The following is a 21,389-nucleotide window of genomic DNA, read 5'->3' as shown; positions in this document are numbered from 1 at the left end:
ATGGGCTGGGAGCGGGGGGTGGTCCCTGGACATACATGTGTCTCAGGATCTCCATGAGAAAGGCAGGAGCCAGTTGGAGGGGGCTGGGGATCATCTGCATGCAGAAAACAAACGGGGCCCTGAGGCCCTCCGACTGGTCCCTGGGTTTGGGATCAGGCACCGGGGCACAGGTGGGCAGACAGTGGAGCCAGGAAAGAGCTACTCTCATCCCTGCCTGGACAGGAAAGGCCCCCCCGAGCAGTCAGCATCTGTCTCGGTTACTCAGTCCCCCACTGAGCAGCTGTTTTCCTGAAGCCTCCTGCCCTGACCAGAGGTTAATGGGTAAGACCTTCGCCTTCACCTCAGAAAAGGTCCATCCGGAGGGGGAACTGAGGGGGGACCTTGGGGAGCTCTCGGGCCAACCTGCCAACCCCAAAACTAATCACACCACTGAGCCCAGCATCATTGATTCAATTAACAGGCAAGTCAGCTGCAGCTAAAGCAAAGCTGCCCAGGCCCTCACGGTGAAACACAGATGCCTCTGACTCCACAGCCAGACACCTGCCCCGCCGCCCCGAGAGGCTCCATGTGTAGGGCCCCTTTTCTGAAGTCCAGAGAACAGCCGTTTCCCTGTCCCATGCTTGGCCCGAATGGGGTCCTTCTAGGGCCCAAAGACCAGTACCCATCCCTTACCACACTGCAGCCATCCCGTAGCTCTCCTCCACAGCCTGAAGATTTTTTAGGTTGTGGTTTATATAACTGAACGCTAACTAGAGTTCTTTGAGATACTCGGAAACTGCAAACATTTTGTCAACACCTAATCAAAAAGCAAGCGATGCCTCCCTCGAAAGAGGCCCACGTGTGAATAAACCAGAGGCCTCTTTACTGGCAAGCGTTTTTTCCTTGGCTGAGCCCCCGTGACCTGCTTGAGGTCCCAGCCGGTAGGCGGGGAGGTGCAGGCCCAGGGGGTGCAGTGGGGGAGGGGACATGTGGAGCCAAGACCAGAACCAGGGGACACTGATTGGCCTCATTTCTTCTGGGATCCTCAGTAGCTGAGCTGCTAGGATGTTTCTCTCCTGAAGAATCAGAGCCGAATCTCCCAAACTCTCATGTGCCCACGATCCCCTGGAATCTTGTTAAAATGCAGATGCAGATTCAGGGTGGGGTCCGAGAGACTGATGTCCAACCGCCCCCAGGTGACAACTGTGTGCTCATCTGAGGACCGACCGGGAATCAGCACCACCCTCAGCCCTAAACGCCCCTTCCACCACCCGTCCCCCTCCCTGTTTGGGGCCCACACAGCGGGGACAGACTGCCAAGGATATGAATGAACCAGGATCTTCATGGCCGCTCTCCGGATGGGGTGGAAGGGGCTGAGGACATACAAGGCGTTGGTGGCACTGAACCGGAAGATGGTCTTGCCTTTGTTCAGGACGATGAAGGTCTGTGGATGGAGAGCTGCTTTAGGTCGGGTGGCGGCCCCTAGGCCCTTATGGAGAGAGGCTTTTGGGGGGCAGCTGTTGGCTCAGAGCCCTAGAACTCTGGAGAAAGTGTAGGGTGAGAGGAAGAGGAGAGGGCCTGAGGGAGAGGTGGGGGGTAGGGGCAGTTGGCACATTTGGCAGGTGAGTGGACCCTTGCTGGGTCACCCACGGCTGGGGTGGGACGAGATCAAGTTTAAGGGATTGTCAGGTTGGGTGGATTTAGTTTCGTTTGAAAATTACAGTCCCAGCCAGAAGAGGCCTTTCATGATCCTAGCCGAGCTGTTATCATAGCGGAGGCCAGGACCCAGCTGATGCCCCCTCCTTCCCCTCTCCCTTCTGACCCCTCTGTGCTTCCCCACAAGGCCCACTGAGGAGTGAGGGTCTGATAAGGGAGCTGGGTCAGCAGGGAGGACTAATGGGTGAGAGTAGGGATGAGGAAAATGCAGAGCCCAGCCCAGGAGAGAGAAGCTTTCCCAGGGACCGTGTCTCCTGGAGTCCAGACACATGGCAGCCCCACCTGACCCCAGAGGACACGACCTAGTGTCTTCCTCGGGGGATCATGTGCAGCCCAGGGTAAACCCGCTCCCCACGCTTCCAGAAGATTCTATCTACACAGCACAACGGGGCATGGGAGTGGACAATGGGTGCTGGAGGCTGAGCCACGAGCACATCGAGTGGGCATTTGAGCCAGATGCCGCCCTTGAGGACAGCAGTCCATTGTCCCTGCCCTGGCTCAGCGGGTGCAGCTGAGGTGGCATAGCCTGGGGCTGTGCTTCTCCAAGGGCTGAGCTGTTGAGATAAGGTTCTATTTACTCGGGGCTGGGGAGACAAGTTGACCAGATAGATGAGGACTGAAAGTTCTGCTGTGGTGCCTGCATCACCCGGTGGGGCTGCAGGCAATGTGACTGGGGGTCAGCAAGGAGAGACGGGAGGTTAGAGACCAGAATCCTACCTGGGGCCACCACTCAAGTGTCCCCGATCACAGGGACAGGAGAGTGTCCCTGACTCCTACCAGGCTCAACTGCCACCAGCCCCCCAAAGCCCAGCCCAGCCTTGGCCTACTCTCAGCTGGGTCCCCGTGCCATGACTCCTGCCTGTCCCAGCTAACTTCAACCCCATCGCCACTTTGATGCACCACTCAAACCTTGACTCGTCCCCAGCTGCAGCCTTAACCCGACCCTAATTCTCACTTCCAGCTCTGACCAACCAGGACCTAGGCCCACCCAACCTGACTAATCCCAATGTCTAGTCTAACTCTGACCCGAACCGTGGCCCCAGGCCCCCACCTTAACCCAGCTTGAGTCACTCGAACTCGGGGTGGCGGGGGGAATCGAGACCAGGTTCAAGGTCTCTTTTCCCACCTGTGCATATAGCCTGGGTGGGCTTTCCTTCCACCTACCCACTCACATGTGCCTGCACACACGGAGACAATCGGCACCTCTCCCACCCTCAGACTCCTGGTCTCCTGAATGCAGTCTCAATGCACAGTGGCACACAACTCAGACGCCTGGTGACACTGACACGCAACACTCATACCCGCCAGGTGCTCACATTCACTTCCTCAGTGCTTCCTAAGCCCTGGACCAACTGCAGTGATGTGGGCAGGAACCATCCTCCTCGGCACCCAGCCTTTTGGGGAAAGGCCTCCCCCAAATTCAAACCCGCCTTCTTCCGGCAGTGAGGCCCGAAGTGTGGGCAGCTGGGGTGGGGAGCAGGCCTCTGCAGGAGCCCTGCGTGCCCGTGGTCTGGCTGGGTGCAGGGCTGAGGCCAGGGCAGGGGACCCAGATGGGGGAATTGACCTCCTGGGTAGAAATCCACGCCTGAGGCAGCCTGAGTTACCCTGCCCTAGTGGACAAAAGCCCCTTCCTCTCCCTATACTCAGGAGGGACAATGGCAGAACCACCCCTCCCTACCCCTCTCAGATTTCCCACTGGCCGTCATGGCCCCATCACCAGCCCACAAGGCCCAGGATGCTGCTGCCGTGGCCCCCAGCCTAAGCTGTCATTACACAGCCAGTGCCTAGCAAATTCCGTGGGGCGGGGGATGGGGGCTACATGCTGTCTCTGGTTAGGAGAGGGATCACATGCTGTGCTCCGGGGCCCAAATTGGACTCAGGGCCCGACTCCAATTCACACATACCACGGGACCGGGAGGAGTCCTCCAGGGGTGAGAATCTAACCACAGATGATTCCCAAAGTAGATACTCCACAGGGAGGCAAGATTTCAAGTGTGGCTGCCTGCTCTTTCTTTCATAGCACCAAACCATCTCAGGCTGCATGATTCTGGCCTTTTATTCCGGAACGCTAACATTAAGGTGATTGGAATATAGATCACTAATGACTCACCCTCCCAAGGCCCAGGGAAGCCAACCCCAAACAGAGCCCCGTATGGAGGCGAGGCCCTCTCGCTGCCTGCTGCGTTGACAGGGATGCTGCAGGGAGGTGGGGCGGGGGTGGGCAGCAGTCACCTTTTGGGTGCTATAGAAGGGGTCCAGGTCCTCCAGGGGCTCCCCAATGAGCTCTCGGGGTGGGTTGCCATAGAGATCCGGCAGCTTTTTGGAGGCCTGCAGGTCCAGCTGGGGCTGGGGAGCCTCCTCCTCGGGCAGCCTGTCTCGGCTCTCCTGCGAGGCGGCCGAACCTCGGGCCTGCTTCTCCGCCATGCGCTTCTCGATGGCCGCCAGAGACTCCCGGGTGAACCTGCGGAAGCTGCTGGTGCCCCGAGGTAACAGGAAGTCTGCCATCTTCTCATCCTGCTTCTGGGGCACAGGCTGTCCTCACGCTGCCTGCAGGGAAGCTGAAAGACACAGACATGGGGCTGATGCTGCGCCCGCGGCCAGGGGGCAGGGTGGCCAGACCTGGGGGGAGTGGCTGGGCTGGTGGAGGGAAGGACCAGCATCTTGGCAAAGATGCTCCCCACCTCTCCACAGGCACACTTGGCGGATGCCGGCCTGGGCAAACCCAGAGCCCTCCAGGCTGCAGGGAATGCATGGGGACCCGCAGGAGGGTCACTCCTCCCTTTCCCATCCCAGTGAGCACGTTTGAATGCAAGTAGGCACGAGTGACTGGGTCTCTGGGGACCCTTCATTCTACCCCACTCGATACAAAAGGGCACACTCACACCTGTTGGTTCCTTAACCAAGCCCACTTTGAGACACTTCTCACAACTGATGCCGACACACCCTGGGCTGAGGGGGACACTCCATGGGGCAGGAAGGGGGCCTGTCACCTTTTTATTTCAGATCTCTGGCCGGGTTGGTCCTGAACAAATGAAGGACGGAATGAATGACGCATACGTAGAGGAGGGGCAAGGGCGTTAGGAGGTACCCACTGCTGCCCTTCCTCTCAGCTTGTCTCCTCTATAGGAAACCCTGGGACCCTAGGAGGGTGATCAGAGCCCTCCTGGGCCAAGGTCCCAACTCTGGGCTTCTTTTCCAGGCAGATCCTCGGCCTGAGTGGTGGGACCAGAGGGTGGGGGACATTCTGTCTGGTCTTCCCACAGCACCACGCACCTGCGTGGGGGAGGGTGCCCAGACTTCACCTGGGGCACGGAGGTTCCAACATCTGGCCACTGAGGGGGTATCTGGATCTGCTCACCGAGGCCCAGGCAAGTCCTGCAGGTTTTTGGAAACAGCTGGGTAACAACTTGGCAGCTGCCATCCAGATGTTGGCACCGCAGAGCTGTGTACACAACTGCCACAGAGCCCCCTGAGAGGATCTCAAAGAAATCCCCAGAGTGAGGCATCCTTCCAGAGATGGGAAACGCTGACAGAGCATCCCAGACTCCTCATGCCTCCACTCACTCCCCTCCTCCTGAGTCTGAACAAACCAGGGCCCATATCGAGTAATAGCAGAACCAGAAAATGGTGACCGCGCTTCCGCTAGGACGTCCAGCCGGCAGCCGCATGTGACGCCAAACCGGGAGAATGTGGCCCCCGGTGGCCTCAGATGATCCAGGACCTGGTGTGAACAGGCTCTGACTCTGATACGGAGGCCAGAGAATGTGTACCCGACTGCCCCACCAAAACAGGATGTGGTCAGCGTAGCTCCTGACTGGGACGCCACTGCCACCGGGAGGGGGAGGCCGTGTCACTAATTACATCAAACCTGGGCAGGGCCAGGCACCTGTTGGAGATCTCTGCCAGGACAGAATCCCTTTCCGTCAATGACCAGCTCTGCCTTGATCTGACTCCTGGGATACATGTCACCAATGACCCCAATGAGCGGCTGCCACCCCGACCCCTGCACACACTCCGCCAAGGGCCCAGGCTCCAATCACCGTGAAGTAGGCACATGGCCAGGTAACAGGTAAACAGTGAGCAAACACAACACAGCCAGGTCTCAAAAGGGCGCCTCTGGTCCCCAGGGAGATGCAGCACGGAATGTGTGAAGGGAAGCCAGAGGAGAGAGGCCCCAGGACAGACACCGTCAGAACTACCCCATTCTTCAGCCTCTTGTTCTTCTGGTTCACTCCAGTAAAGTTAAAGGAACATCTTTGTTGAAAACAGCAGGTTGGGGCTTCCCTGGTGGCACAGTGGTTGAGAATCTGCCTGCCAATGCAGGGGACACGGGTTCGAGCCCTGGTCTGGGAAGATCCCACATGCCACGGAGCAACTGGGCCCGTGAGCCACAATTACTGAGCCTGCGTGTCTGGAGCCTGTGCTCCGCAACAAGAGAGGTCGCTATGGTGAGAGGCCGGCGCACCGCGATGAAGAGTGGTCCCCACTTGCCACAACTAGAGAAAGCCCTCGCACAGAAACGAAGACCCAACACAGTCATAAATAAATAAATAAATAAATAAAAAGAACGTGAATTTCTAAAAAAAAAAGAAAACAGCAGGTGAAGGAGTAGGTCCCTATTTAATAAAAGCCTGTCCCTGTCTACCTCCATCTTTGCGTGAACAAAGAGAGGCGTCTGTAATACTCATCACCAAACGTGAATGGTGACTTTTTTTCCTTGGCTGGTGGAAGTTTAGGTAATTTTAAACTTTCTTCTTCGTGCTTTTCTTCAGTTTTGAATTGTTTATGATGATCTTATTTTTTCAAAAACAATAAAGTCATTATTATTTTTATTGAAAAACAAAAAACAAGGCAGCCTGGATGACAGCAGCCCCTTCCTTGCAGGGCAATCCTCTCCACTGTGAGCAATCACTAGTCCTGTAAACCAGGAAGCCTCCTCTTTTACTTGGAATTATTTCCTAAAAATAGTGTTCTCTGTCTCACTGTATCCATCTGTGTCCACATGCCTGCTAGGGTTCTGGAGACACGTGGACACCCATGGACCTAGGGCCCCTGATACATAGCGGCGTGTGTGTGTGTGTGGGTGTGTGGGTGGGTGGTGTGTGTGTGTGTGTGTGTGTGTGTGTGTGTGTGTGTGCACGCAAGCTTGCACCTGCATATACATCTGTTCTGGTAGAGTTGCTTTTAAAATTTGTATTGAAGTCAACTGTTCATACAGATTGGTGCCCAAATCCTAAGTGTACACACAGGTGGATGAATTTCCACAATCTGAACTCAAGCCAGTCACTAGCACCCAGGTCAAGAAGTAGATAATTTCCAGTCCCTCTGACTGGGGTTCCCCTCTAGTCAGCAACTGGATAACCACTCCCCCGACTGCTAACAGTCAGGAGACTAGCTTTGTTTGTCTCTGCAGCTCAGAGGAACCTAACAGACCTCTTGGAGTGATGCGGAAAAAATTCGGGGGGAACTGCATCTCATTCTCATTAACCTCTACCTGAAATTTAACATTTCCTTCCATTATGAATGTAGGCAGCAAGATGGAAGTGTTAGCGATACCTGTGACCAGTAGAAATGCAGCTATTTCCCTGTTCCATTACAGGGGCTGCAGTATCTCAAATATCATTAATGCCATGGCTACTTCAAAATTACAACACTTATTAGATATTATTATTTAATATAGTAATAACGAAGCCCCAGTGACGGGGCCCTGGGTCCTCGGAAGGGTCTTGCCCCAGCTGGTCTCCAGCAGGGCACCAGAAGCCCTGGGACTCGGCAGTTTGTGAAACCAGATTCCAGATGAAGTTCCCTGCTCCCCAGCAGCCAGGCAGCTTCAGCTTCCAAAGTAAACCTGCCAAGAGCGTCCTTTGTCTCTGGGTTCCCACAGGTGGCTCACTGTGGGTGGGTGGGATCCGTTTTCTCCCTTGTTCTCTCGATGCCTGCACCTGGCTCTGGCCCTGCCCTTCCTTCAGCAGCTCAGGGCCCACGCCCTGTTGAGGCTGAGACGGGCTGAGCCCTGGCTGCAAGCTTTCCGGTGATGCCAGGGTAAGGAGAGATCGGGGTAGATCTGAGGACACTCCAGGCTCAGGCCCAGCCATACCCCTCAGGCCTGGGAGGGCAGGCCCCCAGCTTTGCAGGGAGGACCCACTTCTGGCTGGGGAAGTGCAAGGAGCCTCTATCTCACACAGCTCCATCATGTAGGGGAGCCTGGATGAGATTTGATTCAAAGATCACACAAAGATCATACTCTTCTAGATGCCGGCACCCCATGACTCTCACCCTCACGCAGGACAGCCTCTCCACCTGCACCAGCTTCTCCACCAGAAACAGTCTCTTCATCTGTACCAGCATCTCCATCTGTACCAGCTTTTCCACCTGCACCAGCTTCTCCATCTGCAACAGTCTCTCCACCTGTAGCAGCTTCTCCACCTGCACCAGCTTCTCCACCTTCACCAGCTTCTCCACCTGCACCAGCTTCTCCATCTGCACCAGCTTCTCCATCTGTACCAGCCCTACACCTGCTCCCCAGGCTAGGACAGCTTCTTCCAGATGATCCCTCTTCTTGGGCCAGTTTCCCCTGTCCTATCAGTGTCCCTTGAGCTCTAGGGACCCCCTACTCCATCTTGTCTCAAGTTCATCAGCTTCTGTTACTGGGTGCATCTCTCCCTCAGTTCTGCTGGCTCCTGAGAGTTACTGGGAGCAAACTGTGAACCCTCCTTTTCAAACTGGCTCCTCCTGACACCGTTTCCTCTGACACTGGCCACAATTCCCCAGCTCCACCAAACATCAGGCCTCCATCCCCAAGGCCAGGGCCCTGGGATGAGCCTCCTGGCCCCAGCTGGGACCAGTCTGATCCCATTGCCACCGGCCTCCTCCCTCTTTCCCTCCACCCACCATGTGCAGCTCCCACCACTCCTTAGTTCAGACATTGCCAAACACTGTCCATGCGCTGTGCAACGGCAGAGCCACCTCATGCTCCCCTCACTACGCCACCTCCTCCAGGACGCCCTCTCTGATTGCCCACCCACACTGACCTCCCTCCTCTGGGTCAGAAGGCTGAGCCCCACATCCAGCCCTGGATCTCTTCCTGGCCTCGGCTGCTCTCTGACACTTGGTAGCGTGGGTCTGGTGTCCCCAAACATCTTGGAAACCTGATCTTAGGGCAAGGCTGGGTCCCCCCCTCCTCTGAGTCACTGGCCTGTAGGTGTGGGAATTCACATCAGGGCGGAAATGCTGTGGGGGGAGAATATGGACTGTTCACACCAGAAACTGGACCCCCCTAGACTGTCTCATCTTTTTGTCTCCTCCTGAAAGACGATCTCCTGAATGCACAGGGCACACAGCTGGTGCTCAGTCAATGGTGGTTACAATGCCGTGACACGGGACACGACAGCCCGGCAGCCTGCAGTGCAGCCATGCGGTGCTGGGGTGGAGGAGGGACGCGCAGGGCTTCCCTGGTTTTAGCACTAAAATTCCTGCATCCCAGATGCCCTTCAGGCCTGGACAAACCAGGCCAGTTGGCCATCCCTGGGGTGAGCAGGGACCAGACTCCAGCCTAACCCCTCCTTGCAGCCCCTTCCTGCCCACTCCCCTCCCGGCTCCTGAAGGCAGTTCCTGAGTCACGTCTGGCATTTTGGTCGCCTTGGAATCAGAGCCTCTGGAACACAACAGGCGAAGAATATTCTTTGCCATGTAAATTTATTCAAAGAGGTCTGTGGAAGTGATTCCCTGGCTTCCTAGAAAATCTCTGCCGGCTTCCTCTGCTCTGGGCACCTCCTTCCCGCCCTGCAGTCCAGGTGACCTCGGGCTGGAGCACCCACCACCCTGGGCACTAGTTCCACCTGTACCCTTCCACTGCCCCTCAGTCCTGAGGGCTCAGGGAGAGGGTGTGGGTGGCCCTGAAGCAGGGGCTCACTCCCCACAGGTGTGAGGAGTATCAGGAGCCATTTCATTTCTCCCTTGAGGAGAACCCGTTGAAACTAATCAACACCCCAACCCATAGACTCATTTTAATGACTCAGTGAACATTTAATCAGCACCTACTGTGTACATGGCCCTACAAATGACTTCTTAGGATACTTTTCTTCCCTAGGTGATGGGTCCCAAATCAACAGGTGTGACGACAAGAAAGGGGGAAAAGTCATCATCAAAGGGAGTACGGTAGATTTTAAGGAAATTTCTACTCGGTCTTGTTGAGATTGGCAATGAGGAAAGGCCCTGGGCCAGAGAACCCAGCCCTGTGACCAGGTCTGCTCACCCCTCTATCTCTGGAAGACTTCCTAGTCCTATGCGGGATAGGGGCATGGTTAGGGCTATGGCTTGGAAGCAAGACTGCCTGTGTGAACCTGGGTCCTGGCCACTTGTATGTTCTTGGGCAAGTTAACCGATGGTTCTCTACCTCAGTTTTCCCATAGGTAAAATGGGGTTAATTATAGTACCTATTTCACAGGGATGTTCTGAGGCATAAGTGTATTAATACTTGCACGTGCTCGGCACACAGAAAGTGTTCAATGAGTGTCATTTGCGATAATCATTGTGGCTATTGTTGCCATTCTTTTTCTCCTAAGAAATCCAGCTCAGAAGACCCTTCTCTGAAAAACCTTGTCGCTGCCCACACCAGTCCTCCCCACCTGGCTGGCCCTTCCCTTCTCTGCGTTGCTGGCACACTGCATTCCTATACTGGCTTCATCACAGGGTAGAGTAATTTGCTTCCACATCTGCCTCTCCCTCTGGCTGTGTCCTGAGCTCCCAAAGCACAGTCTGGCCCCAAAGAGGTGCCTATAAGGACCTGGTGAATGAAGGAATGAATACATGAATGAATGAGTGCCAGATTAACCTTCCTACTGCCCAGCCACTAACCCACACTGTGACCTTGGGACAACGTTATTACCGCTCTCCCTCCCCCCCCTTCTGGACCTCCGTTTCCTCAACCATGAGCTGGGGTGGGTCATCCCAGCAGCATCACTTGCTCATTATGTGCCTGGGACTGCGCTTATTCCATCCTTATAACAATCCTAGGAAGAGGGGATGTTATTATCCCCATTGTACAGATGGGAAATCTGATGCTTCAGTCTGTCTGAAGCCAGGCCTTAAGCCTAACCACTGCATGACATTGCCTCCCACCTCTGAGGACATGGAGAGCAGGGAGGAAGGGTCAGGGCTATCTGTGGCCTGCCCACCTGGGCTGAGTATGTCTGTGATCCTCGCTCCAAAGCTAAGAGCCGGCCCATCAGCCTCCTCTGAGGCTGGTCCTCCCTCTTCGCAGCCTGTATGGCCAGATGGTCCCAGGGAGACCTGGCCAATTTCTGTCCTTGCCCGGAGTCAGCATTTTCTCTGACAGCGGTTTTCTCTCCAGCTCTCCACACCAGGTAGAGCTGCCCAGTCCCACAGGAAAGCCACTCTGCACCTGTGGCTAGCGAGCACCTGGCAGGTGGCTAGTGCCCATCCAGATGTGCTGTTGTTACATCCACACTGGTTTGGAAGGCTTAGCATGATAAAGAATGTCACCTATTTCATTATTAACTTTTAAATATCGATTAAAATTTAAACTGATCATATTTTGGATATATGTACTGGGTGAAATAAAATATATTAAAATTAGTTTCACCTGTTTCTTTTTACTTTTTAAAATGCAGCTAGTAGAAAATTTTAAATTGCATATGTGACTTGCATTTGTAACTCAAATTATATCTCTATTGGATGGCACTGTCGTAGAGTTCCAGCTACGGGGCCCTAAACCCTTACAGAACTCCACCTGCTTTGGGGCTGGGCCTCAGGCTAGCCTGGGGGTGGGGGAGGGGAAGGAGCAGAAAACGGAGGCGAGGAGGGCTGGAAGGTGGGGATGGGTGGAAGGAGGGTTGGAGGGTGGGGATGGGTGGAGGAGAGCCACCCTGGTTTCTGGCCTTTGCTGTGGGTGGCTGTGCTGGCTCCAGCCACAGGTTGGGATGGTAGGGGGTGGGGGGAAGGGGAGGGGTCGACAGTGTGTTTCAGGCCATCCCTCCTGCCCAGGCAATTACATGCACAGTCCTGGCTCTCCCGGGGTAACCGCTTGGACAAAGGCTCAGCGGGGGTGCCAGCTGGTGCTCGCCGGCCTGTGCATTCAGGTCCCTGCTCCCAGATCAAAGGCACATTGGCACGTCCCTGTTTGTGCAGGGCCTCAGCTAACCGGCTCCCTGCAGGCTCCTCTCCTTTGAGGCTGCACAGGCATTAACCCTGTCCAGTCTGGACCCCAGGACTCGGGAAGGGGGAGAGGCATCATGAAGGGGCTTTCCTTCTCTAGTTGCCATCCCAGCCCCCAGCAATCCCGGGAAGTCCTGCAGAATCATCCCCATCCCTCCCAGAGGTGAACACACCCACCCCAGAAGCCGGGAATGCCCTCATTTACATGCATTTGCATCTCATTTATTCCAACAGTCAGGCTGAAGCCGAGGCTAATTCAGCTGACAGTAAAACCTCACCCTCTTGCTCTGCTGAAGTGATTCTCCAGGCAGGGGTGAAAAGGGGGTCCCTGAGACCAGGCCCCCTTCTGGACTGGGAGCTGATGGAAGAGCTGTATGGAGGAAGGGGCACTTTTGACCTGAGCCCTGAACTCAGCCCAAGCCTCCTTCCTGCCTTTTCATCCCCCTTCCCCATTGTAAGGATGGGGACCTGGGGGCTGGGAAGTGGCAGTTCACCCCATCATCTCATCTGAGTGTTCAGTGGTGTTTTGGTGCCAGGCCAGGGGAAACACAAATTCCCCAGGTCATGTAGGGCCCCTTCCACCCAGCACACAGCACCCCCTTCCCCCAAGCCTGAGTCTTCCTCCAAATGCCCTGTACCGCTCCATGACTAAGGGAGGTATAATGTGTTGAGCAGCTCTGAGCTGTCAGAGCTGCTTGGGCCCTGGGTCTCCTGGGTGGAGACCTGGATGATCTACTATTCTGAGACCACAGAGCCCAGAAGTTGAAGAGCTGGCTCAGTCAGCCTGGGGCACTTCTGCCCCAGACCCTGTAGAGCTACACCCACACAATACATACAGTCGGGCCAGAAAGGTGTCCACTTGTGGCCCAGGAAACACCCTCCTGGAACAGAGGTGCCTCTGAGACAGCAATCAGCATCCCAAGTCTCTCTCCAGCCCAGTTCCTTCCAAATCACCTTCCCTGGGCTGAAAAAAGGTTCCGCAGCGGAACTGCACAGACACCACGGCAACCTAGGCATTTTGGGGGGCACCTACTGCGTGCACTGAAGGAGACAGAAATGCGCCCAGAGAAACCTAGGCGCCCTATGCTACAGGGTCATTTAGCCCCCAGAGGGAAAAGCCAATCCACTAATCCACAAAGTCCACATGGCAGAAGTGTCCATGACACAGTATAGCCAAATGTGCAACCCTTGTGCCCTGATACTCTTTTAAACTGAGGTATAATACATATACAAGAAAATGCACAGATTTTAGGTGTACAGCTGGATGAGTTTTAATAAATGTACACGCCTATGTAACTACCACGCCAATTAAGATGGTTACCCGCTGTCCCTTTCCAGTCAACTTTTCTGCCTTCTATCACCATAGATTAGTTTTGCCTGTTCTGGAACTTCTTATACATGGAATCATACCGTATGGGCTCTTGTGTGTCAGCTGTTCTTACTTAACATAAGGCTTTTGAGAATTTTACTTTTTATTTGTCAGTGAGTGCCATTTAAGTTACTTGTGCAATACACTGGGAACACAAGTGAACCATCTGGGGACAAGTCCTTAATTCAATCATAAAACTTGAGGGCTGGAAGGGACCCGAAGTCCAGCAGTCTCTGGGGACACTCAGCCCCAGGGGATCCTTAGGGAGTTTTTTTCTCTCCTTCCCTCAGACATTTCCTGAAATGGAAGCTCAGCAATTACACACCTAATAAGCACCCAGGCCCAGCAAGTGAGTGGGGGCTTTCCTTACGTTTCCAGTTTTGTTATCAACTAGCTGTCGCTTTATTTCACTGGCAGTCTGTGCTGCTTGTGACCCAGCACGGTGGCAGGGTCGGCGCCGCAAATGGCCGGCTGAGCTCCTGTGTCTTCTACTGCTCAAGTCTGGCCGTGGTGCGCAGGCCTCTGTCGCTCAGCCTCCCTGCACCCACACACCAGTAGGGTGTCCCTTGGGTGGGGCCCTGGGCCCAGCAGGGAATGGACCCAGGGCTGGGATTCTTCCCAGGAAAAGACCCAGAGGCAGGCAGCAGAGGGAGGGCACCTGGGCTCTGAGGGGATCTTTGGACCACTTCTGTGCTATTGGCCCAGGTTGATGAGGCCGGGACTTTGATGGCCAGGCAGGAGGTATTGATTGGGCTGGGCTGGTCCCTCTCATGGTCTGATCTCCCCCTGCCCCTCATCTTAGATCCTCCCGGGCACCTCCCAGGCCAGCCCAGAGGGAGGGATGCTAAGGTAGCCTGAGAACTGAGTTGGTACTTCAAGCCAGATTACCCTCCCTGCTCTGCTGTCTCTCTGAGAACTGCCTCTTGAGCCAGGTCCTTCCTTCACACAGGCCTTCAAGGAATCAATACCCGCCAGAAAGGTGTTTACCACCCTCCTGATGCCACGAAGAGCCTTTCTACTCTTCAAGATCCATTCCCAGAAAGCACGGGGACTACCTGGGCAAGGCCTGGGTGGGGCAGGGAGTCACTGGCTCTGGGCTTAGTGCCACTTGCATGCCTGTGTGACCTTGAGCCTATGGGGTGACCAGTACCAGCCCTTGGCCTCTCAGGGCTGTAAGGAGGGGAGTGAAAACCCTTGCAGATGACGACAGCGGGATCTCCAAGGGGGTGAGGCATCTTCTTGGGCCCACACAGACTCCGTGAGAGCAGCTTCGTCCTTCCACTCAGCTAATACCTCTGTGGGGACGTGACTTTCCACTGTCTCCCTGGGAGATTTAATCAGAAGAAAAACTGAAGGGGAGGGGCTTCCTTGGTGGCGCAGTGGTTGAGAATCTGCCTGCCAATGCAGGGGACACAGGTTCGAGCCCTGGTCTGGGAAGATCCCACATGCCGCGGTGCAACTAGGTCCGTGAGCCACAATTGCTGAGCCTGCGCGTCTGGAGCCTGTGCTCCGCAACAAGAGAGGCCGTGACAGTGAGAGGCCCGCGCACCGCGATGAAGAGTGGCCCCCACTTGCCGCAACTAGAGAAAGCCCTCACGCAGAAACGAAGACCCAACACAGCCATAAATAAATAAATAAATAAAATTTAAAAAAAAAAAAAAAAAAAAAACTGAAGGGGAGAGAAAGAGAAAGAACTCCAGCCTCGGAGCATAAACATTCTTCCGAAAACAGGCCTGAAAACTTGATCTGATCCCTTTCACCTCTCCAAATGCAGTGCATCTTCCATGGCTGGGCTCCAATCCCACCTCCTCCAGGCAGCCTCCTCTGGCTGCTCTGGGCCACACTGACCTCCCACTGGGACGGCTAAGCTTCCAATGCCAACCTCACATTTACTCCTGGGCAGACCTCTCTCTGGCCTGTGGGGTAAACCTGGGAGGCTCTGAGAGTCCTCTTCTGCCAGTAAACAGAGCGAAGAATGAACAAGAGATTGACAAACTGTCCCATCAGACTCTGGTTTTAACAATCACAAGGAAATTTTCTGCTGGGCTTGGGGCACACTGGATAGCCCTCCAGGAAACAGAGTTGGAGATGGGTGGGCTATGGGCATCCAAGCTCCCCAGCCCACAGCTGTGGTAACTCTGCAGGGATGGGATGAAGCAGGCATGGCAAGGGAGGTGATACGAGTTTCAGAGTCCGTAAATCAGATGGCTCCAATGCTCTGCCAGATGCAGTGGCTGCCCCCGAAAAGCCCGGTCCTGGATTTCCTCCACTATTTGAGGGCCCCAGGTCCCAGGAATTCACTTGGGGGTCTCTATAAATAGCACCCATCTCATATTGATCATCATAAAAATACACAGGATGTTCCAGGACCACAGAGAGGAGAAGTGTCTAAATATAGTGTCACCCTCAGGAACCGCGGGCAGCCCGAGGTGAGTGGTGTAAGCCGTGCATAAGCAAAGGGGCAGTCCGAAGGGGCTAACGACTGAGGCGGGGAGGTGGAATGGAGGCAAGGGACCTCCCTATCTCCACCCCAGTCCCTTTGCTCCAGCACAGCAGCCAACCCTGCTCAGGAGCTTGGCCCTGCCTCAGGGCCTTTGTACTGGCATTCCCCTCTTTACAAGACATTCTTGCCCCAGATCTCCTCAGGATTGTTTCTTTCTTGTTATTCGGGTCTCAGTTTAGTCTCCTCCTTCAAGATGCCTTCCATGACCAGCCAGTCTAGCGTCACTGCCATCTCTCCATCACATCATCCTGTTTTATTTCCTTCATAGTACCGGTCACAATCTAAAATTATCTTCTGTATTTAATTGTTTCGTGGTACCCAGCCTGTCTTTCCCAACAGTATGTAAACTTCATGAGAGCAGTTATTGTATCTGAATTGTACAGCTTCTAGAATGTTCCATGACAGAGATTAGGTGCTGGATGTCCTGTCCAGGCTCTCTCTGACCACCTGAGGCTGAACTCAGCCTCAGACCTCTGCCGCAGGTCAGTCTGGGCTGGAAGAGGGCAGTGGGCATCAAATCCTGGGCTCACTTCGAAGCCTCACCACCCCTGAGACCCCTCCCTGCATCGTCCAGCCTCTCTCCACAGGCTGCCCCCTGGCTTCACCTTCTCTTCTCTGTCTCCTTTGTGGATTTAGCCACAGGACTTTTAGCCCAGGCCCTCTACTCCTGAAAACCTGCTCTAGACGACCTCATCTTATCCTCAGACACTGGCTTTCTGGAACACTTTTCTCTCCTCAGAGCAAATCTCCCTCTCCTTCCTACTCCCTGCCCCCAGCAGGAATCACAGCTCCTGCCATCAAAATCACCCTCTCAGAGCTTCATAGGAAGAGTCATTTCACCCCAGGCCTTCCTGACCGGCCCACTGGACAAACCAGAGCAACTGAGACCCCACGGGCACACTTTCAACTCACAGACCTCTGGCCCTCCCTGTGAGGGAAAGCATCTTCCCCACAATCTCACGCACATGGACGCACTGCACGACGCACACGCCTGCAGTGTCCACTCCAGGCTCTTCCTACAGCCCTCCCTCGACCCCACCCTGCCCCCAGCTCCCCTCTATCTCCCTCTTCCCTCTTAAACCATCAAACTCTTTGAAAGAGCTGTCTACACATGCTCTCTCCACATCCTCACCTTCTGCTCACTCCTCAACCCACTCCAAACTGGATTCCATTCTCACCAATTCATTCATTCATTCATTCATTCATCAAAATCCATCTCTACCCAGCACCACGTTCTGTGGGTGCCAAGAGGAAAATTTCTGTTGTCAAGGTCACCAGCACCCTCACGGTCGCTCAGTCTAATGGACACTCTTTTTTAAATTATGCATTCTTTTTCATCTTCCCATGAACTTCTCAAAACGTATCTTCTTAACTCTCCCAGCACAAACAGGAGACTCCCGGGACGCGCACCCTCTGTGCTTTCTGTGACACCTCCCACTGCTGGCTGTCCTCCTACCTCTCTGACTGCTCCTTCCCAGACTCCGTTGCAGACTTCTCCAGCCTCAAGTGTTGGAGTGCCTCAGGGCTCCAGGCTGAACTCTCTTCTCTCCCACCCTCTTCTCCACATTAGGATCACCTGGGTGCCTTCAAGACTACTGATGCCTGGGCCTCACCTCAGAGTCAAATGAATTAGAATTTCTGGGGGTGGAGCCTGGGCATAGGTTGGTTTTGTTTAAAAAGCTTTCCCTGTGTGCCTGCAGCCTGTGAGAGCCTGCAACAAGAGAAGCCACCGCAATGAGAAGCCCACGCACCACAACAAAGAGTGGCCCCTGCTCTCCGCAACTAGAGAAAGCCTGCGCGCAGCAACAAGGACCCAGCGCAGCCAAAAATAAATAAATAATAAATAAATAAATAAATAAATACATTTATTTAAAAAAAGAAGCTTTCCAAGTGATGCTAATATCGCCAGGGTTGAGAACCACTAGTCTGCATTCTCACTGGAAAATCTAATTCACTGCCATGGCTCCAACAACCAGCCTCTGCGGACGATTCCAAGTTTCTACCTCCAGCCCAGATCTCCTTCCTGGAACCTGGACCCTTCCCTCCAACTGACTGCTAGATGTCGGCATCTCCCTGGAAGCACTACATGTTCAGATCAGGACCCTGAAACATCCATCACCTTCTCCTCTGTTCTGCATCAAGCTTGCCAACGCAAACTCCACTTGCCCATCCCCCCCCACTCCCCACCGTGTGATACGGCAGCAGTGAATCTCACTTAGTGAGCAACCGATGTTGGGGATGGGAGAGTGCCATATCCCTTAACAGGGAAGGAAGTTGTATCACCTGTGTTCACCTGCCTGTCCCTCTCCTTCAACTGAAAAACTTTGGACGGCACCCATGGTCTGCCCTGGAGAGGTAGCACAGTGCAAAGCAGATATACTGACACCTGGGCTCAAACTGAAGTCCCGCTACTTAGTAGATGTGTGGCAGTGAGCAAGTTACTTAACCTTTCTGGGCCTTCAGTTTCACCACCTGCAAATTGGTCATTATTATGGTGTCTGCCTCCAGGGTTGATTCAAGGATTCAGCGAGATGAGTCTTATAAAGTGCTTAGTGCCGTGCCTGGCTGGCAGAAAGCACTCAGTGAATGTTACCTATTTTTAGTACCATTACTGAGGATAAATTCCCAATTCCTGAGCGGAGCTCCAAGGGCCCCCGTGACTGTGACCTTGGCTTTAGCTTTTGCTCTTCTCTTCCTCACACCATGGGACCCAACGGGTCACTGAACGATTGTACTGTTTCACATCTCTGTGATTTTGTACGTGATAGTCCTGATGGCTAGACTGTACATTCTCTACCTAGAAAACTCCTATTCATCCTTCAAAATCCAGCTGGAAAGTTATTTTTGTTAGATAGATACCCTTGACTCTCCTGGCCACAGGCAATCACTCCTCTTTTGAGTGGGCTATGGGCACACACTTCTATCGTTGTACACTTTTCCAATAAGCTTCCCAAGGGTCAGCAGAAACCAGCCTCCTATGAACAGAACAGAGACTGCTATTTACCATTGTCCCAGGCTGCCCCCAGGACTCCCTTCTCCTTGGATTCCCTGAGCACCAGCCTCTTATTCTCCCCAACTCCCAGTTGTCTCTGGTACTTCCTACCACTCCTCCGAGCTCCATCTTCATGTTGAGTGAGTCAATCCTGGAAATCTTCCAGAGGGGCTTCAATCACCACTGAGCTGGGACCAAGCACCCCAAAGGCACAGCAGCTGCCCGTGCCACACTGGGCTGAATGCTAGTTTTCGGCACCCCAGGGCCACTTCCCTTTCTGCTCAGATTCTCTTTCATCAGTCCTAGGTCAATTTGGCTCTCAGAAAGTAGATCTCAAGGCATCTTCACCCCGAATGGGGCCCCCAATCCACTGACTCTCTAGGTGACCTTGGATTAGTCCTTGACCCACTCTCAGCCTCAGTTTCCCCCTGCCCCCGCACGATGTGGTGGTGATGATAGTGTTACTGAGGCTCATTTCAGCATGGGGCTGAACATCCTAGTGTAAAATCTGTGTTCCGCACTCTGGCTGTTCCCTGACCCTCCCCTCCCCTCGCTCCTGTGACTGCAGCAGGGCTTGAGCTATCAGCCCGTGCCAGCCTCATTCCACCTTCCAGCTCCATTACCACCCACTCACATGCACCTGCCCAATTCTAACTGGGAGAGGCTGAGGGCAGCAGCAGGGGCCTGGCCTCCTGATGACCTGGGCCTCTGCCGCTCAGGGTCCCTCTGGATCCTGAAGGGATGGTGGGAATCAGGGAGAGAGCGGATGTGCTGTGGCAAGCACGGTGGGGTCATGTGGAGTGCCTGTCTCCACGGGGCAGTCTGGCCTCCCAGTGGAGGTGCCTGCGTTCTCAGCAGGATGGGAGGAGACAGCTGGGGAAATGGAATGGCAGCCCAGAACCCCGAGAGGAGACTGATCCCATCACCCGCGCTGGTCTCAAAGCACTAAGGAGAGAAGATCGACTCCTGCCACAACCTCAGCCATGGCTTCCTGATTCGGGGCTGTGCACTGGCCTCCAACAGGTGTTTGCAAGGCGGGCCTAAGGCCAGGGCCTTGTGCCCAGCATCCCACCACCACCAGCACTCTCCACACCCCCATCCCCCACAAGGCTAGGCACCTCTACTTCCTTCCAGGGCGCCACCAAAGACGATCAAAAAACAAGTAGAAAACGGCCTCCAGCCTCCCGGGTCAGAGCTAGGAGGGCAAAGAACTCTCCCCATCCCAGAGCACAGATATCTCCCCTGTTGAGAGCACACGGAGATCTCTCCACTTAAGGGCTCACAGAGACCAGATGTGTCCCCGTTAGGGAGTCAAGAGGGCACAGAGATCTCTTTACGGTCGGAGCGCGCAGAGACAGGGCACACAACATAGGTCTCTCCCCCGTCAGGGTGCACATAGATCTGTCCCCGGTCAGGACCGGCAGAGATCTCACCCCAGAGAGGACACCCCCAGCGGACTGCTCTGCGGGGCCCAGAGAAAGGGGGGGTGGGGCATAGCCCCTTCCTCCATTCCCAGCCCTGCCCGGTCAGTTCCCCCGCTCTCTACGCGCCTAGTCGCTGTTCTGACCTCGGGGTCTCTGGCCTCGGGAATCCGGGTGCCAATCCCAGACCTTCCCCGAGCTTGCGCCAGGATCGGCCGGGAAGCCGGAGCCGCAGCTCCCCCTCCCCCGGGCCCTCGACAGCGCACTGGGAAACCCGGAAGGAAAGGGAAGGGGAGGGGGCGTGCGCCGATTAGCAGACGCCCCCCGCTCCCGGGGATCCCCTCCAGCCAGGCTGCTCTGCGCCCCTTCTTCTCCCCTTCCCACCCTCGGGGGCAGAGATGGGGGAGGGAGCCTGCCTGCGGACCCGGGGCAGGGGAGGGGCGCGCAGCGGTTGGAAGCTCCAACCCTCGGGGAGGAAAGTTGGGCGGCGGCAGGCAGAGGGGGTTCCGGCCGGGCCGGGGCTGCCGGGCGCGGGGGTGCTCGCTCACCTGCTGGTCCCCCGGCGGGGGCCCCGGAACGGGCGGCTGCGGCTCGGCGCGGACTCGGCTCGGCGCGGGGCTCCGGGCACTGGGCGCAGGCTCAGCTGCCCCGGGGGCGCGATCCCCGCATCCCACGGGCGCCGCCGCCGTCGTCTCGGCTCCGCGGCTGGGCTCGGGCTCCTGGGCTCCGCGGGCGGCGCGGGCTCGAGCTGGGGGCGGGGTCGGGGGCGGGCCCCGCCTGGGCTCGGCCTGGGGCTTGGGGCCCCGGGCTGGCTCCGCCCCAGAGCAGCGCGCCCCGGGTTCCGCACGTGGCGCTCCGCCCGCTCTGAGGGTGAAGCCCTGGGCACCCGCTGGGGCGCACACCCCCGCGCTGACCCGGGGGCGCCCCGCCACAGAAAGCGGCCCACGCGGACACGGACAGACGTGCGCAGACCCGGTACACGCGGGGTACACACACAGCGACCTGGCGACGCTTCGCCACAGTTAGCCGCCTACGGCCGACGCGGACAGGCACACACCCCGGCACACGCGGAGTACGCACGCACACATCCTCACTGACTTGGGGACCTTACCCAAGCCACCCACCCCTGTGGACACAGACATAACCTGACACTCGGAGACACCCGCTGTCACTGACACACACAGACTCCCACACGGGCACAAGCAGACACATCATTGACACACACCGACACTG

At 55.6% G+C, this 21,389-nt stretch overlaps 1 protein-coding gene across 1 annotated transcript in view; it reads right to left on the bottom strand.

The window, feature by feature from the left end:
- The window catches only part of SCN5A (sodium voltage-gated channel alpha subunit 5), a 106,906-nt gene extending 86,127 nt beyond the window's left edge, over nt 1-20,779 (bottom strand). Inside the window, exons 1-3 of the mRNA XM_059939409.1 lie at nt 20,705-20,779; nt 3,928-4,253; nt 1,305-1,423 (exon numbers count right to left, since the gene is read on the bottom strand). Of these exons, the coding sequence (XP_059795392.1) occupies nt 1,305-1,423; nt 3,928-4,200 (392 nt within the window). The 5' untranslated portion in view covers nt 4,201-4,253; nt 20,705-20,779. The remainder of the gene's footprint in view (nt 1-1,304; nt 1,424-3,927; nt 4,254-20,704) is intronic.
- Nucleotides 20,780-21,389: the final 610 nt, after the last annotated feature.

Source organism: Balaenoptera ricei, chromosome 11, assembly GCF_028023285.1.
Source record: "Balaenoptera ricei isolate mBalRic1 chromosome 11, mBalRic1.hap2, whole genome shotgun sequence".
In the NCBI taxonomy this organism is placed as follows: Eukaryota; Metazoa; Chordata; class Mammalia; order Artiodactyla; family Balaenopteridae; genus Balaenoptera; species Balaenoptera ricei.
Note: the sequence above shows the minus strand (reverse complement) of the source record. Positions and strands in the feature narration are given on the sequence as shown.